Source organism: Lissotriton helveticus, chromosome 9 (assembly GCF_964261635.1).
Source record: "Lissotriton helveticus chromosome 9, aLisHel1.1, whole genome shotgun sequence".
Classification (NCBI taxonomy): domain Eukaryota; kingdom Metazoa; phylum Chordata; class Amphibia; order Caudata; family Salamandridae; genus Lissotriton; species Lissotriton helveticus.
In genome coordinates this window covers 129742482-129763166 of record NC_136070.1, presented here as the reverse complement: position 1 = coordinate 129763166, position 20685 = coordinate 129742482, and the positions used below count along the sequence as shown (strand labels likewise).

The 20685-nt window shown below is 45.7% G+C and overlaps 1 protein-coding gene across 1 annotated transcript in view; it reads right to left on the bottom strand.

Moving 5' to 3' along the window:
* Positions 1-20685, bottom strand: part of RTF1 (RTF1 homolog, Paf1/RNA polymerase II complex component) — a 371191-nt gene that overhangs the window by 137662 nt on the left and 212844 nt on the right. The window contains exon 14 of the mRNA XM_078659620.1: positions 6679-6736. Coding sequence (XP_078515746.1) covers positions 6679-6736 — 58 coding nt within the window. The remainder of the gene's footprint in view (positions 1-6678; positions 6737-20685) is intronic.

Below are 20685 nucleotides of genomic sequence, written 5' to 3'. Positions count from 1 at the left end.
GGATAGGGGGGCCCTCCGGTTAGTGGCGGCTGGCAAGCAGGCAACAGGGTTGTGGGAGCAAAGCTCATAGGGTTAAGTTGTCTGGAGGCTTGAGGCAGGTCAGGGGTCGCCAAATCACTGGTCAGAATCGCCGGGGGAACCTCCTCCTGGTGTGTGTTCACTCAGACACAGGCCGGGCTCGGCGGGTGCAGAGTGTGCTGGATTCGCGATTTCTGGCTGGCACCAGAAGCTGCAGTTCCAACATGTCTGTGGTTCACGGGAGAAACAGCTTGGAAAGTGAATGTAGGCAGGTCCCCTGGGGTTTTTGTGGTTGCTGGCCGCTGGACACGCCGGGGTTTAGCAGGAGCAGGCTCGTGGGGAGACATGCCTGTGGGGAGACAGGCCTGTAGAGCTGGGGCCAAGTCAGTGGGGTCCACCTCCTATTAGCTTTGCACGGCTTCTCGTCCTCCTTGTCGTTGCTGGATCTAAGGAAGGAAGGAAGGAAGGAAGATTCAGGGTGCCCCTAAATACTATATTTAGGGGCGTTACAGGTAAAGGGCAGGGACCAATAGGTCCCTTCCCTGGGGTGGGTACACCCCCTATTCTATTACTCTCCAGTGGGAGAGGGCAGGAGGCTATCCCTGGTTGGCTGGGTCCCCCCGGTCCTCAAGATGGCGGGTACTCGAGGTTGTGCTTCACCTCACCTCCCCCACCTTAGGGGTGGAGTTGGCAGAGGTGGGCACACCTCTCTACCTCACTTGTTTTTCCCGCTGGTTCTCGTGCATAAAGTGGGGGTAGAACCAGTGGGGACCAGTTGCTGAGTACAGCAAGTGGTCTGGAGAGGCTCACAAAGGCAGTATGCCTCTGAATCTTTTCCTTCGTGAACCCTGCCCATCCTGGGGGAGGAGGCTTGGCACCTCGTCCCAGGATGTGCATTGTTTCAGGCCCCCGAGAGCAGCACAAACATGTCTGGTGTGGCAGCATCAGCAGCCATTCAGTCAGGCCACTGGGAGTTGGTCGAGTTTCAGGAGGCATCTCTAAGATGCCCTCTGTCATGCATTTTACATTAACTTCCACACTGGCATCAGTGTGGGTTTAATGGGCTGAGAAGTTTGATACCCAACTTGTCAGTCTTCAGTGTAGCCATTATGGTGCTGTGGAGTTCATAATGACAACCCCCCAGCACCATATACTCTTAATGGCAGCACTGCACTTACAGTGCCCAGGAACAGACCTGGGTACTGTAGGGGTACAGGGCTCATGCACCTGAACCCTCACCACTGGCATAGGGCACCCAGCTAGAGGGGTGACTGATGTATGCCAGGGCAGTGTTTTGTGGACATAGCACACAGGGATGTGTGCCATGTCGACTCTCTACTTTGTTTTGCACTAAGACAGGCAGCATGCCAAGGCAGTGTGTGAGTGTCAGGGTCCAGGGCCTATAAGGGTGGCACAATAAATGCTGCAGCTCTTAGACGTCTTCCATGGTCACAGTGCCCTGGGTACTTGTGGTACCACTTACCAGTGGCTGACTTGTGGCCAGAGATGCCAATGGGGTTAGTTTTTGGGGGAGGAACATAAGCCATGGGAATCAGATTGGCAGGCACCCAGGTAAATGCAACATAATCCCACTTTCCTACAGGGTGGGGCTGCCCAGAATGGTCATGCCAATGCTCCCCCACCCACCCCCAAAAGACTAAGCCTTTCTGGCCCCGGCCCCCACGGGGTGGGAGATATTTTTACAGTCTAGGCACCAGGGATTTTTTTCCTCCAAGGTTCGGGGCGGGGACTGCCCAGAATAGGCTTGCCAATGCTCCCCCCACCCACCAAAATTGCAGTCTTTCTGCCCCCTCCCCAACCCCTCGAGGCGGCAGATGGGGACAGTAGCCCCCCTAGGGGGGTGCAGGAAGCCCACTATTTTTTTTATAGAAACAAGGGGGACCCAAAAGGTAGCTAAGGACCAAGGGTATAAGTCAATTGAAGGAAACAAAGGTCCTAAGCAAATTTAAAGATATAAACAATTGAAATATAGAACAAAATAAGTTGCTATATATTTTTCCATGTCCAGCCGGACCAGGAATTTATTTTTAAATGGAATCAAACGATAAGATTGAATACAAAGACAGCAATTCTTAAAGTAGGGCACAATCCTGTGCAGTACTAGTGAAGGAAAACACAGTGGAAGGAAAGGAAGTAATACAGAGAGAGAATTTTCACAGGCAAAGAAAGTGAACAATCTGGACACTTTTTAGATCAGTGTTGGGAGTGTTCTCCAGAGTAGAACATACACAATGATACACAGTGGTTAATTGTATGTCTACTTAAAAGAGTCGACGTTTCGATCCATTGCTCGGATTAGAAAGGATCATCATCAGGACTAAACAAGGTTATATTGCCTGGTATAAGTGATACGCCTCGGATCAGAGGGTTCGCAGCACTAGGAATAGCATGCGGAGCTACAAACAATTAGAAAAGCTCAAGTCACGAGGCTCAGTTCTCTGTGCGGAGGCTTGCGCGGATCGATAGGCAGTCATCAGCGTGTTGAGGTCGTGTGGCAGCTCGGTATGAGAATACTCGGTGCTGCAAGCGGTCTTGAATTAAGGGATATACGCGGGGATCTGAACGATGTCAGGATTTACAGGCATAGAGGGAGCGTAGGTACGCTGTTGTTCTCTTGCTGCCAGGTTAGCCACTAGGCACCAGGGATTTTTTTTATATATACATAGGGGTGGGGGCTGCCCAGAATGGGCATGCCTATGCCCCCACCCTTAAAAAATGACCACAGTCTTTCTGCCCCCCCTTCCCCCCCCCCACCCACCCCCACCTCCACCCCCAGAGGCAGATAGGGACAATAGCCACTAGACAGACTCCCACTAGGCAGCGGGTTAGGAAATACCTAAGCCACTTCCTTCCGGGTCCCCACCAGATGCTTCTCCAGACCCTCTGGAATCCACCAAAAGGACCGCCTCCAATGCAAGCTCCCTGGGGTCAGAGAACGCACAATCCATCAGGTGACTTAAAATATGCTCTCCAACAATTGAATCACACAGCCCCACACAGGTGTTAACCAAACTACCCTTCACCCAACCATCCAGTGCCTCAGAAAAGTACCCCACATCATTCTCACAAGACTGGTGAGACAGGATCTGACTGTAGCTGTCCCTCATCCCATACTCTTCTGGCTGGTCTCCATACTCACGTACTAGGGCTTCTATCCTGTGGGGGGGGGGGGGGGACTCCTCTTCCTGTACCTCTGATCTAGAGTCAGTAGAGTGTCCCTCCTACTACCAGGAAAATGATCCCCTGTGCCAGTTCCCCAATCCACCTCAGGGACATTGAGCACCACTGGAGTTACCTCACAATCCTGAACCCCCTGGTCTATGTCAACCACCTCCTTAAAGCAGGGCCCCAAATCTGTGTGTGTCTACCTCATCCTCAGTACTGGACCTGGCACTTTTGCTGCCACCATCTAGGCTGGGCCTAGCCCCACTGGCTTGCCAGTCAAGCTCTCACATTTTAAACTCATGGTCTATCATCATCTTCCTTTCCTCCATGGCTATTTTTTGTCTTCCCTCTCACTCTTTAAGATGCCTTCAGAGTGCATTTTTCATTACATTCCACAGTGGCATCAGTGTGGGTTTAATGTGCTGAGAAGTTTGATACCAATCTACCCAGTTTTCAGTAAAGCCATTATGGTGCTGTGGCGTTAGTAATGACAAACTCCCAGCACCACATACTCTTAATAGCATTACTGCTCTTACAATGGCTAAGAATTGGTCTAGACACTGTAGGAGTACAGGTATCATGCATCATGTTGTAAATGCAACAGGAGCCCAGTTCCCTAAACAGCGCACACCAAGCCTTCTCTGAGTCGGATAGTAAAATATATATTTTTTTTAAATCTAGCATGGAGTCAGTGTCCATGCGCAATGTACGTCAAGACAAGCCGTCACACTGCATCTCGTGACTCAAGAACTTTCTTCGAAGAAACCCAACTTGCAAACATCGATCCACCAACAGTAGGTGGCTGGAGTATGCTAAGCATTGTATCTACAGCCACACGTCTGTGTGTGCGTGTGTGTGCATGTATGTATGTAACTGAATTTTAGGTGTGTTAGTGTAATTAGGTCAGTGGAAGATTAACAAGACTACAATACCCATAATACATTAGGCTATCACACAAAATTCCGGTAGTGGAAATAGTGTCTCTGGAGGGAGGGAGGTGGTCACCCTACATTACACTCACTTTACCAGCTGCTCTTAGCAAGTGGGCATTAGAGTGTGCGGCTAAATCAGGGTTTGGGCTGGGCTCTGGGTACTTGAGAGTTTCAGGAGTGAGGACAGGCTTTCCTGTGGCTGATACGACTGGTTCCATGCTCCACTTACTCTTTAGTGGATGATCCAATGCCTGATTAACCTCACTCAATTATCGCATCCCGCCACTCAACTAGCGTGCCCACCGATTTAGAGCAAACAGCTGTGCAGCAAACAGATGTGCTCAATAATTAAGGTATAGTGTGCACAGCTTGCCAATTAAACCAGCACCATACTGTACCATCTTAATAATTTACAATGCATTGTCAAACAGAAAATGTAGAAGGATCTAAACTAGAGCCAATAAACGCAGCTGCCAAAGTATTAAGTGCTTATGTTTAATTTAGAAAATACGTCCTGATACAAAACGAATCTGGGAGAAGACAATGTTAAGTATCCCCTAAAATAGGTGCCTGTGGAATTATCAAAATGCAAACACCTATATCGCAAAAAACATGCCCACTAAGAGGTTCGAACTCACAACCTTCAGATTATTAGACCGAAGCTCTGCCTTTTAGGCTAAGAAGGTTCGATGAAGAATTGTTACACAAGTTTTTCAATCGGAGTGCCATGTGTTCAAGTATACAGCAAACAAAAACTTCACTTGATGTGCTGCAACAGTTGTGTGAATAAAAACGTTTGCACCGATTCATGGTGCTGTTGGTGCTAGCTGAGGCAGTGGAACACTTGATGAGCTCTTTGAAAAAGATTACAAGTCCTCCGCTGGGTCTGTTAATTCTGTCCGGTCTTATAACCTTGTGCCTAGGGAATAGGTGTGGTAATGTCGATAGAATCAGCCAAGTTTCTGTGAGGAAGAGCAGGTTCAATGTGTGGTCGCGCAGCAGGTCCCATATTTCAGTAGCGTGTTTATTGAGGGAGGTGTTGTAGAGGAGAAGGCAGAACAGGGAGGGGTGGGGAGAGGTGTGTAGGTGTGCGTGGCGGAGGGAGAGGTGAGTGTGGTGTGCTGTGCATGTGAGGGTGGTGTGAAGGTGTGGGAAGGTGCAGGAAAAGTGTCAGGTGGAACAGGGGAAGGCACCTTCGCAGTCGACTACCGAGGCGTGGCAGCAGCACTGGAAGAAGCATTCAAGGTTCAGGGTGAGGAGAGGGAAGCAGAGACATAGCAGTGGTGGGAGCAAAAGCAAGGGGTCTGGCACTGGGCACAGGCTCATATGGGCTGTGCATCCAAGCTGTGCCGGACATGAATTAGGAGCGGGGGTCTCTGGGGCAATGGGTTGGGCTAAGTAACTGGCGGAAACCGAGAAGGGAGTGCGGCATTGGAGAGGAAGCAGGGAAGGTCGCAAATTCAGGAAAAGGGCAGGAAGAAGAGCAAAAGAGTGAGTAAAATGAAGAAGAGGAGTTAAGTGAGCAATTGAGTTTGAAACTCGAAGAGAAGAGCCGAGACTAAAAGAAGCCAAAAGCAGCAAGAATTGAGTGAAAAGGGCAGAGAAAAATGTTAAAGAATGAAAGTCAAAAGCACAGAAGATCAGCAAAGAATGAATGAGAGAGTGGCAGATGCCCAGCAGATCGGCACAGAATCAGTGTAAAAGCTCAAAATGCAGCAAAAAAAGATTGCGGAATAATGAAAAAAAGCACATGAAAGTGGCATAAAGAGAATGAGAAACGCACAGAAAAGCAGCAAAGAAGGAATTAGAAGGAAGAAGTAATGCACAGTGAAGCAGTAAAGAAAGACTAAGAAATGCACATAAAAGTGACAAGTAATGAAAGAATGAGTGTTGCACAGAAAACAGCCAGGAAACGGCGGGAAGTGTTCAAGCACGCGCCCGCGCTCATGCACTCAAGCTCTAGGCCGGCCATGGCAGCATTTTTTTTTTACCCCTTACTAAAAGTCGCGCAAGCAGCGCATAAGCTGCTCTAGGCTCAACCTAAAAAGGAGAGAATGCTGACGCCCACCAATAAATAAATAAATGCATTTAAAAAATATAAATAAAATAAAAGTTTAGTTTTGTAGGTTGTGCGTGCGTGTGTGTGTGTGTGAGAGAGAGAGAGAGAGAATATCGGCCCATACCACTGCACGGTAAGGCATGAGTGCTTAAGCCCTGTGTGGGGTTACAATGCATCATAAAAATATTATTGCCAGCAGGTTAAAGGCATTCATGAAAAAGCCATGACTAACGTCTATTCAAAAGAAAATATTAATATTCACTCTGAAGTTGGATGAAGTGAGATGATTTGTCAATTATACATTTCCCATGGAAAACAATCACTGACCTGGACCAGATATCTTATCAATATGTTTTAAGTTTTTGAAAAGAGAGCTTAATAGCAGGTGAAAGTGGAGTGGATTCAGGCTCTCATACTGATAGTTTGCAGTTACTCATGCTGAAAAAATCATCAACATATAGCGATCTTCAAATGAGCACTTACCACCAACGCCTTTTCAGACTCCTTAATATTCCAGGACCGATTCCTCTGGTTTATGTAACTGTGAAGAAAGAAAAGCAGTGAAGAAGAGCAGACAAAAAACTATTGCGAGAAGGATGTTCTTTCGCCATGAAGAATGTAAACTTTTAGATTGGTTCTAATATCAGAACAAAACACGGTCTTTCACAAAGTGCAATAGATTAGCAGTTTCTGATGTATTCTAGTCAAACATGTAAATTCACCAATTCAAAATAAAACAAGAAAGCAACTCCTTATATGTACAAGTGTTTAAAGCTTTTACATTTTAATATTTCAAAACTGCTTTGATGTTGACTTATGTAAAAGAAGGTTATTTAATCCTCGGGACAGAACACTCGGAGTGCTTCAGGTTTCATGTGCTGCCCCCATGCTTCTAACTAATCCATAACTCATAACTCACAATCTACAATTAAGATGTCTGTATCCAGACTATATCCTGTGTAGCATAAACTGGAAAGTCCCTCTACAATCTCCGATCAAATCTGTTCTTCGTTGGGTCCTCACACAGTTGGCGAAATGCAGGCCAACCAGTGCAGAATAATCCTGGAGAAGACCCTTCCACATGTTCACCCCACAGTCAGGCAATTCACCTACTTGTTTAGTTATCTATAGGAGATTGATTTTATCGGACTACCAGGATTACAAGCTAGTAACTTCTTCTCCATCATAGGATCTTTTCCAATATCAATAAACAGTAGAAAAGAGGTAGCAAGCTGAAAATATACTAGGCTTTGAAGACAACTTAATAAGTGAGTGTTTGGGTAACTTGTAAAGATGTTACCAATAGAATGGATGAATGTCATTAGAGTACTTGCTTATGACATATGGAACTAGCAGTAAAGGGGCAAAAGTATAAGCAAATATCATTAACCAATCTATTTGCAGAGTGACTGATGCATATTCTACCTGGAGGGGTACATTAGCGCGTTCTGTTCTTGCTTGCTCCAAACACTGTTATGAATAGCATATACCAGATTGTAAAATAATTTGTAGAGAACACTTCTATGGGTCAGCCATTTGTGTGTCTCCTTTTGACTTTCACTCTTAGTGTCAGCCAAATCATTGCCCACCAGTGGTGGATGATTTGACAGAAAATGAATGGGATCCCTATAAACTGGATGACAGATCTGTTGTAATACCTTCAATAACTGACAGAAGAGTGTCCCAATGTTTCTGAATCCAAACCATGAATACTTTGTTCTACAATAACTTCTGGAAGGTTTAAACACTAATGACTCTGCCTTATACCATGTGTACCCCTATTCCATCAGGATTGCACCTGTTGTAACGGCCATAGTCAAGAGCGTGCGCAAGACCTAGCCAGTCTCCCAGTAGTGAAGACTGTTGCAAGTCAGGCAATATGCATACCTGATCCTGCCAAGGTCACTTGCCTGAGTACACTATATATCTACACAATCTTGCACATTTGTAAATATTAGCACATATGAACTCCACACTTGAGGGGGAGTCGGGAGAATAAGAGTAAGTAGTGGTCTACCTACTTTTGCATCCTCCCAAAAAAATACTAAGCCACACATGGCAAACATGACTGAATGAGACCAAGAGGTCCTCGGTGCGGGTAAATACTCTATCGTTGAGGACCCAAGTATGCCCTAATGTCATAACCAGGACCCTGACATCACAAAATAGTATAAAAAGAAAAGGAAGTAAAAACATTATATACTCATTCCTTACAATTTTTTGGCACAAGGGACACAGAGGACCTCTAAGTCTCATTCAGTCACATTTTTCATGTGTGGTAATGACATCCAAAGTATGCCATTACCTTTTTAATTGTCTGAGATCGTGATACGAGCATAAGGGGAATGGATTTCAGACCTATTTCCGATTGCAGATAAGATTTACCCACTACTGAATTGAATGTAAACCTAAAAAAAAAACAAATTTGGAGATAGTGCAATGCTTTTCACACCAATGTGAATGAAAAATGGCGCAAAAAAAATTATACATATTGTGAGGATTTTGTATTTCAGAATGGTCTTCTCCTTCAACCACCAACTGTACCGGTAAGGAGAGACCTGACGACAGACAAGATAAAATATGATGCCGAAAAGGCTAGAAATCTGATCAACATTCTTGGTGGTGACCTGACACAGAATGAACTGGTAAATTACCACAAAATAACATTTTTGGGTGATGCACCCAATGCATAGGAAAGTGGAAGAATGCGTCCTTCAAGTCTAGAGTGATCATGTAGTTTCTTTCCTGTAAATGTGGGATGACCTATTCTCAATAGTCTTTGGAAATGGGCAAAATAATACATAGCCTAGTTCCAACAGGAGACCCTGCCTAATTTCACGTTCTTCACCTCTTCTATGGTCTTTGTTAGTTCTGCCCTTTTTGCTGAATACGGATAGCTGTTATCAAGCTGGATTCATTACCTTGATCTTCACCCAACAGGTGCTTGATAATTGGAGGAAAGGAACTTCATGGCATTATGGAAGGGGTAGCAATAGAGTCACTATTTGGTTACATAGAAAACGCTAACTTACGTTCCTCTGCCTCTAGACTTCTGTCTGTTGCAGGAAGGTCAGATGCAAATTAAAGGGGAAACTTCAAAAAGTTTATTTTGTCCAGTCACTAGAAGCCCTGCCGGTGTTCTTCTCTACTACGGCCTATGTTGTTGGGAGAGGATATGAACTTGGCTCGCTATACCGTTTATTCCCAATTTTCTCTTATTAAGCACAAAACAATAAGAAAGGGGATTCCCCCGGTAGGAAGCTGGCTATTAATAGTATACCAAAAAGAGGTACGCTGTGTAAAGAGTCCATGTATCCCTTATTATTGGACAGGGGCTTGCTCTAGCAATCCCAAGGTGCTCTATCTAGGGTAGTGTGGTCAGACAGCCTTAGGCTGATCACAGAGGAATGTTAGACACTTCACACACACACACCTCTCTCACACACACTCACACACTCACACACTCACACACTCACACACTCACACACTCACACACTCACACACTCACACACTCACACACTCACACACACTCTCACACACTCTCACACACTCACACACACACTCACACACTCACACACTCTCACACACTCACACACACTCTCACACACTCACACACACTCACACTCACACTCACACACTCACACTCACACACTCACACTCACACTCACACACTCACACTCACACTCACACACTCACACACTCACACTCACACTCACACTCACACTACACACGATACACTTTCAAAAGGAGATATACACTAACTCAGAAAAATAACAGGCATTTTTATACATATTTTTAACACTAAGAACTTCGTAATCGGGTAAGAACTTTATTTTGAGATATCACTGTCTTGAAAGTATACAGGAATACACTTGCATTTGGTGAATTATCATGGTTTTTCAGTACACAGAAATATACTGGCATTTGTATCGATAAAGCTTTAATGTTATCCAATGGGAAAGAAACATATACCACATTTTGGGTACTCAGCGACTTACAGGACTGTCCTTCTGGATTTAAGGTAAGTATGGGCAAGGTACAAGGCAGCACCAAAAGGTCACCTCGGTAAGCACCGGGGCGTCCAGGTGCAGAGGTGAAATTTAATATTGTGTGCCCCGAACGGTTCAGTTCAAAACAGGCTGCAAGAAAGGACTAGGGAGGCAGTCTGAGCTAACCAACAGGCCCCATTGTGGCATGATAAAGGTGAAAACAAATGTGCAAGGTTTTTCAGTAATCTATTTACAATAGAAACCCTAAGTCTTCAAAAGGCATGTTGTCAGACTGAAGGACTATGGATGGAACACCTTTCCTTTTTGCATTGACAAGTCTTGTCTGATTGGTGATCTGTAAAACCTGCATTATGACAGGTCTATCATATCTGAGAGCCAAATCTGTCTTGCCCACTCTGGTGCAATCATAAGTGTAATACTGCTGCTCCTGCATTTGCTGATCACATTGTAGAACAGTGGTATTCAGGGGGTGGCTTGGGGGTGCGGATGAGAGGGGGGGTACTTACACAAATTTGTAGGTGTTGGAATTCTGCGTTCTGGGGAATTGAAAAGAGATCTATTTCTGGTGTTCCCCATCTGTGAAAAAGCTTTGAGTACAGTTCCAATTTGTGAGACCATGAAGCTTGTTTGCTCTGTTGGTCTGCTTCTACAATGTCCTTGCCTGGTAGGTGGATAGCTTCAATTTGTATTTCATTTTAGATGGCCCAGATCAACATTTCTTATGCTAGTCTTCACAGTGGTACTGTCTCGGTCCCTCCTTGTTTGTTTATATAAAACATGGTGGTTGTGTTGTCTGTTTGGATCAACATATTCCCCCCAGAGTGCTTTCTGAAAGGCGTTTCAGGCTAGGAATACTGTATTCAGTTCTAGGAAGTTGATGTGCGGTTCTGCATTGGGAGAAAGTGACACTTTTCATGTTTAGCCCCCACCTTCTGCCTCGCTTTGATATGGTTTCAAATGTAGGGCACAGGGTGCCTGCCAACCAGGTGCCCTGTGCCAGTGCCCCTTCCATAAAACAAGCTCCAAATTGGTACTTCTGCACCCTGTAAGTCCCTAGTAACCGGTACACTGGGTACTTAGGACCTGAGAGCTGAAGAGGGTCGCTTAGGTCCCTCTCTCTGGGACCATGCCACAGCCCTTGCAGCCTGCATGCCCCTTAGAGAGAGAAAACAACTAAGCCGACATGGCATCCGGTTCGGGTGCCCTGCCAGCCAACACTGCCTGGCAGCTTAGGTAAGGCATCCCTCTTGCAAGCCTCACAGCCCTAAGGCAAGGTGCACTATAATACAGGCGAGGGCATATCTGCATTAGCAGATATGCCCCCTACAATATTGAGAACCATTTCCTAATATTGTAAGTGCCAATGAAGTCATGCAGAGTACATGGGCTGAGAAATCGACATCTATAGTTCCACAGCATCCTGATGGCTTCACTGAATACAAGAGTGTTTGGTACCAAACTAACACACAACGATGCCAGTGAGGGATTTATTGTACCATGTACCCTGAGGGCAACTCAGAGGTGCCCCTGAATCCCGACCAACCATGGCGTGGTCTCTGACCAGCTGTAGGCATCCAGCCAACACCAGACAGGTTACTGGACTCCTGGGCAGAAAGCCCCTGCTCTCTGGAACCAGAAACAATGTACATTCTGGGCAGAGCTGTCATGCCTCCTCCCCCAGGATGACACAGTGCTCGAAGTGGTAGATTTCAAAGGCCTGCCGCTTTTGTAATGCAACCCCCAGCTTCTCCTGCTAGGAGCAGATGGCAGCCCGTGTTTTACAACCCCAGTTTGGGTGGGGAAACCGGCAGGAGGTGTGCCTACCTCTGCCATCTTGAGGATGGGGGGCCCTCTAATCATGGCTAGGTCTATGCCTCCTCATACAACATGGTGTTATGTTAGAGGGTGTAGTCAGGTGGGGTGCCCATCGACCCTACCGGCTACTCCTCAAAACGCCTCCTAAATTTACTATTTAGGTGGCACATCTAGACCTGGATCCCCAGACCTGCGACGAAGTAAGATGCCTGTCCCAAGCTGCGAAGAAACCTGCGAACTGTCTTGCAGCACAACCTCCAAAACCTCTGGGAGGCCTGCTGCCTTCAATAAAGACTCCAATCTCCATAGGACAGCATAACTGTCCAGAAGAAACAGACTCCAAAGACTCCGGATCCAAGCGGATCCAAGTCTCCAGCCCACTCCTGTCCAGGGTTGGCTGACCTCTTATGGCCTCCACGGTGAAGTGTGAATCCAGAGGCTCCCCACTGACTGGGACCAGCTCAGGTAAGATGATTCCGCCGTTCGCAGTCACCCCTGCACCAGAGGTCTCTGGGCCCTGGTGAGCTGAACCGACTGTGCCCCTACGACCCCCTACATCCCAACTTTACTCTGCTGTTGTCGGTCTTCTTCCTGCTACTGCCGGGGTGCCATGCCTGCATTACAAATAATAGGGTAACCCAAAAATCATCACCAAACCTGGGCACAATGCGGGAATGAAAGGGTATTGGTCCGAGACTTCTTTTGAAGAGAAATAAATTCAGGATTATCTAGTGTGTGTTGCATACATATTCAGCACTGGTATTTAATACCATGTGGGAAGACACTATGTTCCAAGAATATATTTAACAATATACAAGGAATGTAAAACAGGAGCACCAGAACAGTTATAATCAAATAAGGTCTGCTTATTCTATATATTTAGAATCCAAATACCAATTAAGTATTTGATAGAAGGTTGCAAAAAAGGGAAAGAAGCATAATTGGGCGTGCTTGTGATAGGTAAGTGCAAGTGAAGGTGACTGGTTAGAGGAATACATAATTCAAATATTTTCAAGAACAAACTAGTAAATAAGACCAGTACAAAGAGACCTGTCCAGTAAGAAAAAATGTGCTGCTGGTGGTTCATGTTTGGTGCTGCTTTGTGGCCCCGTGCATGTACTAACCCCCAAAACTTGGCCCCTGCAATAGATTTACTTACCTGCATGCAGTGTGGCTCCAAGCACCCAGTCTCCATTGGAAAGCACTGGGTCGAACTCAGATTTTAACTTCTGCACCCGGCCAAACGAGCCGCTGGTAGTGCAGTTTTGGTACCTGCCTGGCCTCTGGCTCTTGCTGACTTTTGGCTTCAAAGACTGAAATTGTAAGTTTGATACTCGCAATATTGTGGGCCCACAGGATAACAATGGACAGTGTGAAAAACTTTCGATTTTTGAAAGTGAAAGTATTTTTAATAAAACACGCACTTACCTTATTACGTAGGCCTGGGTCTTAAAATAAATTACAAACAAATTATAATTTTATAAAATTGTTCTGGATCGCCTTCTTGAGTTATATCTTGTACTGATCAAGTGTGTGCAATAAATGCCTTACACTTCTCTGTGTTAGGCCTAAGACTGCTCGCCCATACTACCACTAATAGAGTACTTTGGGTTGTGCATTGAGCTCTGTACACTTTTGGGGAACCCTTGGACTTTGTGCACGGTATTACAACCTAGTGATATTATATACAGAGCCAGCTTCCAACATGTATTCTGGTTCTTCCAGACCCCACTGACTTAAAGTTTGTTCATGTTCGCCCCCATCCCTTCTGGGAGGCATCAGTTATTATGGTCACTGTATGAGTTAGTGGTGAAAATGCCCTTTCTTGTATATGTGCTCTGTTCCACCACGCTGTTTCTTTTTCTATTTTCCGTATAACAACTGCTAGATCTTCCCAACTCCCTGTTGATTGTGACCATTGACTCTGCAACCATTCTTGAAGTGGCCTCACGTGAAGCCTTGTGTTCAGTATTAACAGAATTCAAGAAGCCATCATTCCCATCAGCTTCCCCACTGTCCTCACTGTTGGAGCTTGCCCCATCTGGTAGAGTTGTGTCTCCTTCAACACTATTGTTCTCTTCTCAATTAGAATGGCTTTACCCTGTATTGTATTTATTCTGGCACCCAAGAATATCTTTTTCTGTTCTGGTTCGGACTTTTCCATGTGAATTGAGAACCCTAGTTGAAGGAAAATGCTACTTACCAGTATGCATCTGTTCTTGGCATGTAGAGCTGCAGATTCACACACTTCGCATTAGATCCCCATCTGCTGTTGGGCTCGGATGCTTTCACATTGTTGTTGTCTTGGAAGAAGTCTTTGTAGTCACGAGATAGGTGACTCCTCCCTTGGACGATCAGTGTGCATGGGCATGGATTTCATCCTTAGATTGTTTTTCGCCATGATGGAAAATTATGGCGTTAGTAGAAACAGAAAAGATGTACATGTGTGTATATCTAAATAAGATAGAACTGGAACAGATACAGGTCCCGGGGAGGTGGGTGGGCGTGTGAGAATCTGCAGCTCTACATGTCAAGAACAGATGCATACGGGTAAGTAGCATTTTCCGTTCAAGGCATATGAGCTGCAGATCGCACACTTAGCATAGACTGTACAGCTGTATCTCTCCTAGCGGTGTTCGCCTGTATCCGTTGTAGTCGTTTGAAAGAGAGTTTTAAGAACAGCTTGGCCCACAGAAGCTTGCTGCTTGGCTTGCACGTCCACACAGTAGTGTTTAGTGGAGGTGTAAATTGTAGACCATGTTGCTGCCTTACAGATGTCTTCTAGGGGAATGTTATCTAAGAATGCCATAGAGGCCCCTAGTTTGCGTGTAGAGTGCGCTCTAGGGGGAATTGTCAAGATGCGTTTAGCTTTTTGGTAGCATATCTGGATACATTTTACTCTCCACCTTGCAATTCCAGCTTTGGAGATGGGATTACCCTTATGCGGTGGGGAGAAGGCTACGAACAATTGTTTTGTTTTGCAAAAAGGTTTTGTTATGTCAATGTAATAAAGCAGTGCTCTTTTGATATCTAGGGTGTATACAGCTCTTTCTGCTACAGAGTCTGGGTTTTGAAAAAACACTGGTAACTCCACTGATTGGTTAAGATGAAATGGATAGATGACTTTAGGAAGGAATTTTGGGTTTGTTCTGAGAACGACTTTGTTACAATGTAATTGTAAGAATGGCTCCTGTATGGTTAAAGCTTGGATCTCACTTACTCTTCTAAGAGGAGTAATGGTAACAAGGAAAGCTACTTTCCATGTGAGGAACTGCAGTTCGCATTTGTGTAAAGGTTCAAATGGGGGTCCCATGAGCCTGGTGAGAACAATATTTAGGTTTCATACTGGAGAGGGTGGTAACCTAGGAGAAATGATTCTTTTTAGGCCCTCCATAAAGGCTTTAATTGCAGGGACTCTAAATAGTGACAAATGTCTGTTTTGTAAGTAAGCAGCAAGTGCTGCTAGATATAAACGTATGGATGAATATGCTAGATTACATCTTTGCAAGTGCCATAGGTAGCAAATGATATTCTGGATCGAGGCATCCAGTGGATCAATATGGTTATTGGTGCAGTAAATGGCAAATCTTTTCCATTTTGCAGCATAACAAGCTCTAGTAGGAGGTCTGGCTTCTTTAATGATGTTCATAAAGTCCGGTGGTAGGTTAAGATACCCGAACTCTAGGACTTCAGATCGGCAGATTCAGCTGACCTGGGTGTTTGATCTCTCCATGGTTCTGCGTTAGCAGGGATGGGGACATGTGCAGGTTTTGATGTGTAACTAGTGAGAGTTCCAGCAGTGTTGTGAACCATGGTTGGCGTGCCCATGTGGGAGCTACTAAGATTAGTTTGAGAGACTGTTGTTGGAGCTTGGATAGTGGAATTAATGGGAGTGGCGGAAAAGCGTACGCAAATCTGCCTGACCAGTTTATCCATATAGCATTGCCCTTGGTCAACAGGTGTGGAAACCTGGCGGCGAAGTTTGGGCATTTTACGTTTTCTTGTGTGGCGAACAGATCTATGCCTGGTTGGCCCCACATTTGGAAAAATGGAAGAAGGACTTGGGGATGTAGTTCCCATTCGTGAATATGTTGTGTCTGTCGACTTAACAGATCCGCAATCTGATTGTGAACTCCTGTAAGATGTTCGGCAAGTAGATGTATATTTTGTGGGATGGCCCATCTCCAAATGTTTGGTGCAAGTTGGGACAGCTGCAGAGAATGTGTACCTCCTTGTTTTTGTATGTAGTACATGGCTGTCATGTTGTCCGTCCGGATCAAGACAGCTTTGTTTTATAAATGGAAAGATTTTAGTGCTAGGAACATTGCTAGTAGCTCCAGGTGATTGAAGTGGAGCACTCTGGTATTCCACCACTGCAGAGAGCGATGTGTGCGGCTGTCCACCAACACCAAATCTGTAAGTTGTCCTTGAGCCTCATTCCATTGATGTGCTAGACATTCTTGTAATGGACGCATTTGAAGTCTTGCATATGGTACAATAAAAATGCAAGATGCCATCATGCCTATGAGCTGCATGAACACTCTGGCTGGGAGAGAGTGTTGGACTTGATATTTTATCACGAGGGCTTGTATGCTTGCTATCCTGGCTGGACAGGGATACACTAGAGCTGTGGAGGTGTTTGTTGTGGCCCCCAGATATTGGTGTATATGAGAGGACTGGAGATGCGACTTGGTGTAGTTGATTGGGAACCCCAAGTTGTGTAATGTTTGAATGGTTTGAAGAGTGTGTTGAACACACTGATTGAGTGACTTGGCTTTTATTAGCCAGTCATCTAGATATGGGAAGACGTGGATCGGATGTCTTCTGAGATGTGCCACTACTACTGCAAGGCACTTTGTGAACACTCTGGGTGCAGTGGTGACTCCGAATGGAAGGACTTTGAATTGGTAGTGTTGTCCACCCAATACAAACCTTAGATACTTCCTGTGAGAAGGATGTATGGGAATGTGGAAGTAGGCGTCCTTGAGATCTAGCGTGGCAGGGAAGTCGCCTTGTTGCAGTAGCGGGAGCACTTGCTGGGCAGTGATCATATGAAAATGATCTGAGTGTATATATAGGTTATGGGGACTGAGAGCTAGTATTGGTCTTAGAGTCTAGTCTTTCTTGGTTATTAGGAAGTACAGCGAGTAAACCCCTGTCCCTTGATGTTGCAAAGGAACAATCTCTTATGTGCTTTTGAAGCAGTGAGAGAACTTGTTTTCAGAGCGTAAGATGTTCTGTGGACATGGGACACTGCTTGAGTGGTATGTGGGGGGGAAGGGGGAGGAGCTGTAAGTTGTAGGCAGTAACCAGACTGGATAATTGGTCTTACCCACCTGTCTGTTGTGATGTAATCCCAGACAGGTAGGAACCGTGATAATCTCCCCCGACTGGAGTGGGATGGCCTGGGGGGAGCGGAGGGAAGTCACTGTTTTGTGTTAGGGGAGGTACGAGTTATTCCCTCGACCTCTTCCGTTATTGTTGTTTCTTCTGTATCCGCCTCTAAAGTATCCTCTATTAGGGGATGTTTGTGTAGCGGCTTTAAATGAAGATGAGTTGTTTGCTCCAATGCTTTTGGAGCCTCCTCTATAGAAGGAGCAACAACAGGAGCCACGCGTTTGTGGAGACTGTAAAGCTCCCATGGACTTAGCAGTCTCTGTATCCTTCTTCATTTTTTCAAGTTCAGTGTCTACAGCCAGGCCAAAAAGTTGTTGTTGGTTGAACGGCTGGTTGAGGATACTAGTCTGGACTTCCTGCTTAAAGCCCGAGATGTGCAGCCAGGCATGTCGTCTAAGTAGTACACTGGTATTGATTGATCTAGAGGAGGTGTCTGCTGCGTCAAGTACACATTTTATAAACGCACTTGAAATGAGCTTGCCTTCTTGAATGAGAGAATTTGCTTGTGTCCTATGTTGGTCAGGCAAATGTTGTAGTAGGGTTTCTAACTGATAGTAGAGAGCCCTATCATATCTCGCGATCAGTGCTTTCGTGTTGGCTATGCACCAATGATTGACTGCTTGTGCAGCTACCCTTTTACCAGAAGCGTCTAGCAATTTGGATTCTTTATCAGGGGGTGGCGCTTCTCCAGAGGTTTGGGAGTTGGCGCGCTTTCTAGCATTGGAAACTACTAGAGAATCCAAAGGCAGCTGTCCTTTAACGTTAGCAGGGTCTGCAGGTTCCAAACAGGGTTGGTGTTGACTTTTATTGTCTTTGGCCTTAGGAGGCGTGGTAGAGTCCTTAGGCGTAGATTTTGGTTCCGAGGTTCTTGGTTTCGGAGCCGAAGCTGGATTTTTAGGTTGAGAAACGTTTGAAGCCGGTTTATCCACGGGCCTTGATGTTTTCGGGGCAGATTTACCTTTGGAGGTGGAAGGCGTCGGAACCGATTTTGGAGCCGGGAGTTCCTTTGTTTTCGAAGGTGCCAGTGGGATTGGGACATGCGGTTCGCTCGGTCCCGAGCTACCGGAAGGCTTATCTTTTTTCTTCGGAGGCGGGGCTTCTGAAGTGTATATTTGGTAGCAACTGGGGCCAGCAGGCGAAGTCTTGACCATTGCCTTTGGTTTTGTTGGCGGGGTTGGGGTAGGGATAGGGGCAGTAGTACTCACTCTTTGACCAGGAGTGAAGGGGTCGTCCGAGTCTTCTGCCTCTGACACGATTTGGAGATCTTCGCAATCTTCTTCTCGGACATCGTCGAAGATGTCCACTGGTTCCGGAGCGGATCTCTGCATGATGTGTCTACGAGCTCTTCGATCTCTATTTGTCTTCTTTGATCGAAAGGATGCACAGGCTGGACAGCTGGACTCGTGTTCAGGTGATAGGCACAGGTTGCAGACCATGTGATGGTCACTGTGCGGACATTTTGCTCCACACTGGGGGCATTTCTTGAATGGCATCCTTTCCATGAGCCGTAGGCCTCAATGGGTAGGCCCAACAGCCCGCCCGGGTCGACGACAGGAATCAAAGAAAGTTGGTTGAAGCTGAAGATGTTTGAAGTTAATTTGCAGAGTTTTATGGAAGTTTCTCATGTCGAAAAGGTTTTCGAACCTGAGCACAAAAGTTACATCCGAAGGATGGAGTCGATGCCCATGCGCACTATCGTCCAAGGACTTCTTCCAAGACAACAATAATGTGAAAGCACCCGAGCCCAACACCACATGGCGATCTAATGCTAAGTGTGAGATCTGCAGTTCATATGCCTCGAGCAAAGTGTTATCACCTGTTGCATATGCTGTTTGCATCTTTCACATGAATTTGCGCCCACCAGCCAGTGAACCAGGTAGGAATAGGTGTGTATTCCCTGCCTCTGTAGGTGTGCCGCTACAGTTGCTAGGCACTTTGTGCATACTCTTGGTGCTGACTTAATGCAAAAGGCCAACACATTGAACTGGTAGTGTTCCCTGTTTACAATGAATCTGAGGAACCTTTTGTGACTTGCATGCATGGGAATGTGTAGGTAATCTTCTTTGAAATCCATTGTGGCCATAAAATCCGCCATTTGAATGTGTGGCATTACCTCCTGTAGTGTGGTCATCTTGAACTTATGCGTTCTTGTGAATTTGTTTAGAAATCTAAGGTCTTGAATTGGTCTAAGCGGCCCATCTACTTTTGGATTAAGAAATATGTGGAGTAATTTGCTTGTTTCTTTCCAGTCCTGGGACTAATTCTGTAGCCCCTTTTGTCTGCAGCTCCTCTACTTCCTGGAGGAGGTGGGCTGTCTCTTGTTTTGAATGTACCTTTTTCTTTGGGTCCATGCTTGGAGGTACTTCTAGTTCTTTCCAAATTGTATTAGTTTTAACACCCATTTGTCTCTGGTGGCTTTCTTCCATTCTTTGAGAACAGTTTGTAGTCTGCCTCCTACTGGTGTCAAGTGTAGGAGGTTTTGTGTTTGCACTCTTCTTGTTGCCCTCTGGGGTGTTATCAGGGTGCCTCTTGTGAACTGTGCAAAGTCACTTGCTCTTTCGGGGTACCCTCTCCCTTCTGTGGTTGTCTTCTTACAAGTGGACATCCACAAAAGGACTGTTTGCCCTGTTGGTACTGCCAATTGTGAGATTGCTGCTGCTGCTGCTGTACTGACTGGTTACCTCCCTGAAATGACTTCTGGTACATTTGTGGATATGTTGCGGTTTGGAAAGATCCCCTTCCTGCAGTTCTTCATGATGGAATTGATCCTCTGCGCATGCTACCTCTGAACTGCAGAGCCCCCATCGATATTGCTATCTCGTTATCCTTCTTCAATTGAATCAGGGTGTCATCCACAGCACTCCCAAATATCTGTTTTCCATTGAAGGATGCATTCTGTATATTAGCTTGAAACCCGGATATTCTTAGCCAGGCGTAGCATCTCCGTGATCCCTATCATAATTTGCCTTCCTGATGCATCCTATACGGACTTCAAACCAGTATTGGCGATGTTTGTGCAGTCTTCCATCAAATGAGCTTACCTCCTTTGATACTGTTCCGGAAGGTGTTTCATCAGCTCCCCTATTCCTTCCAGATGCTGGTAGGCATGGTGATTTAGCAGTGTGATGAAGTTAGCTATTCGCCACTTGGGTCGCCGTAATTGTTTCTACTTTTTGTCCCATGATGTCCATTCTTTTGCTCTCCTTATCTGGAGAAAGTCCTGAAGTGCTTGGGATATTGGTTCTTTTCCTGGCCGTAGATGCTATAA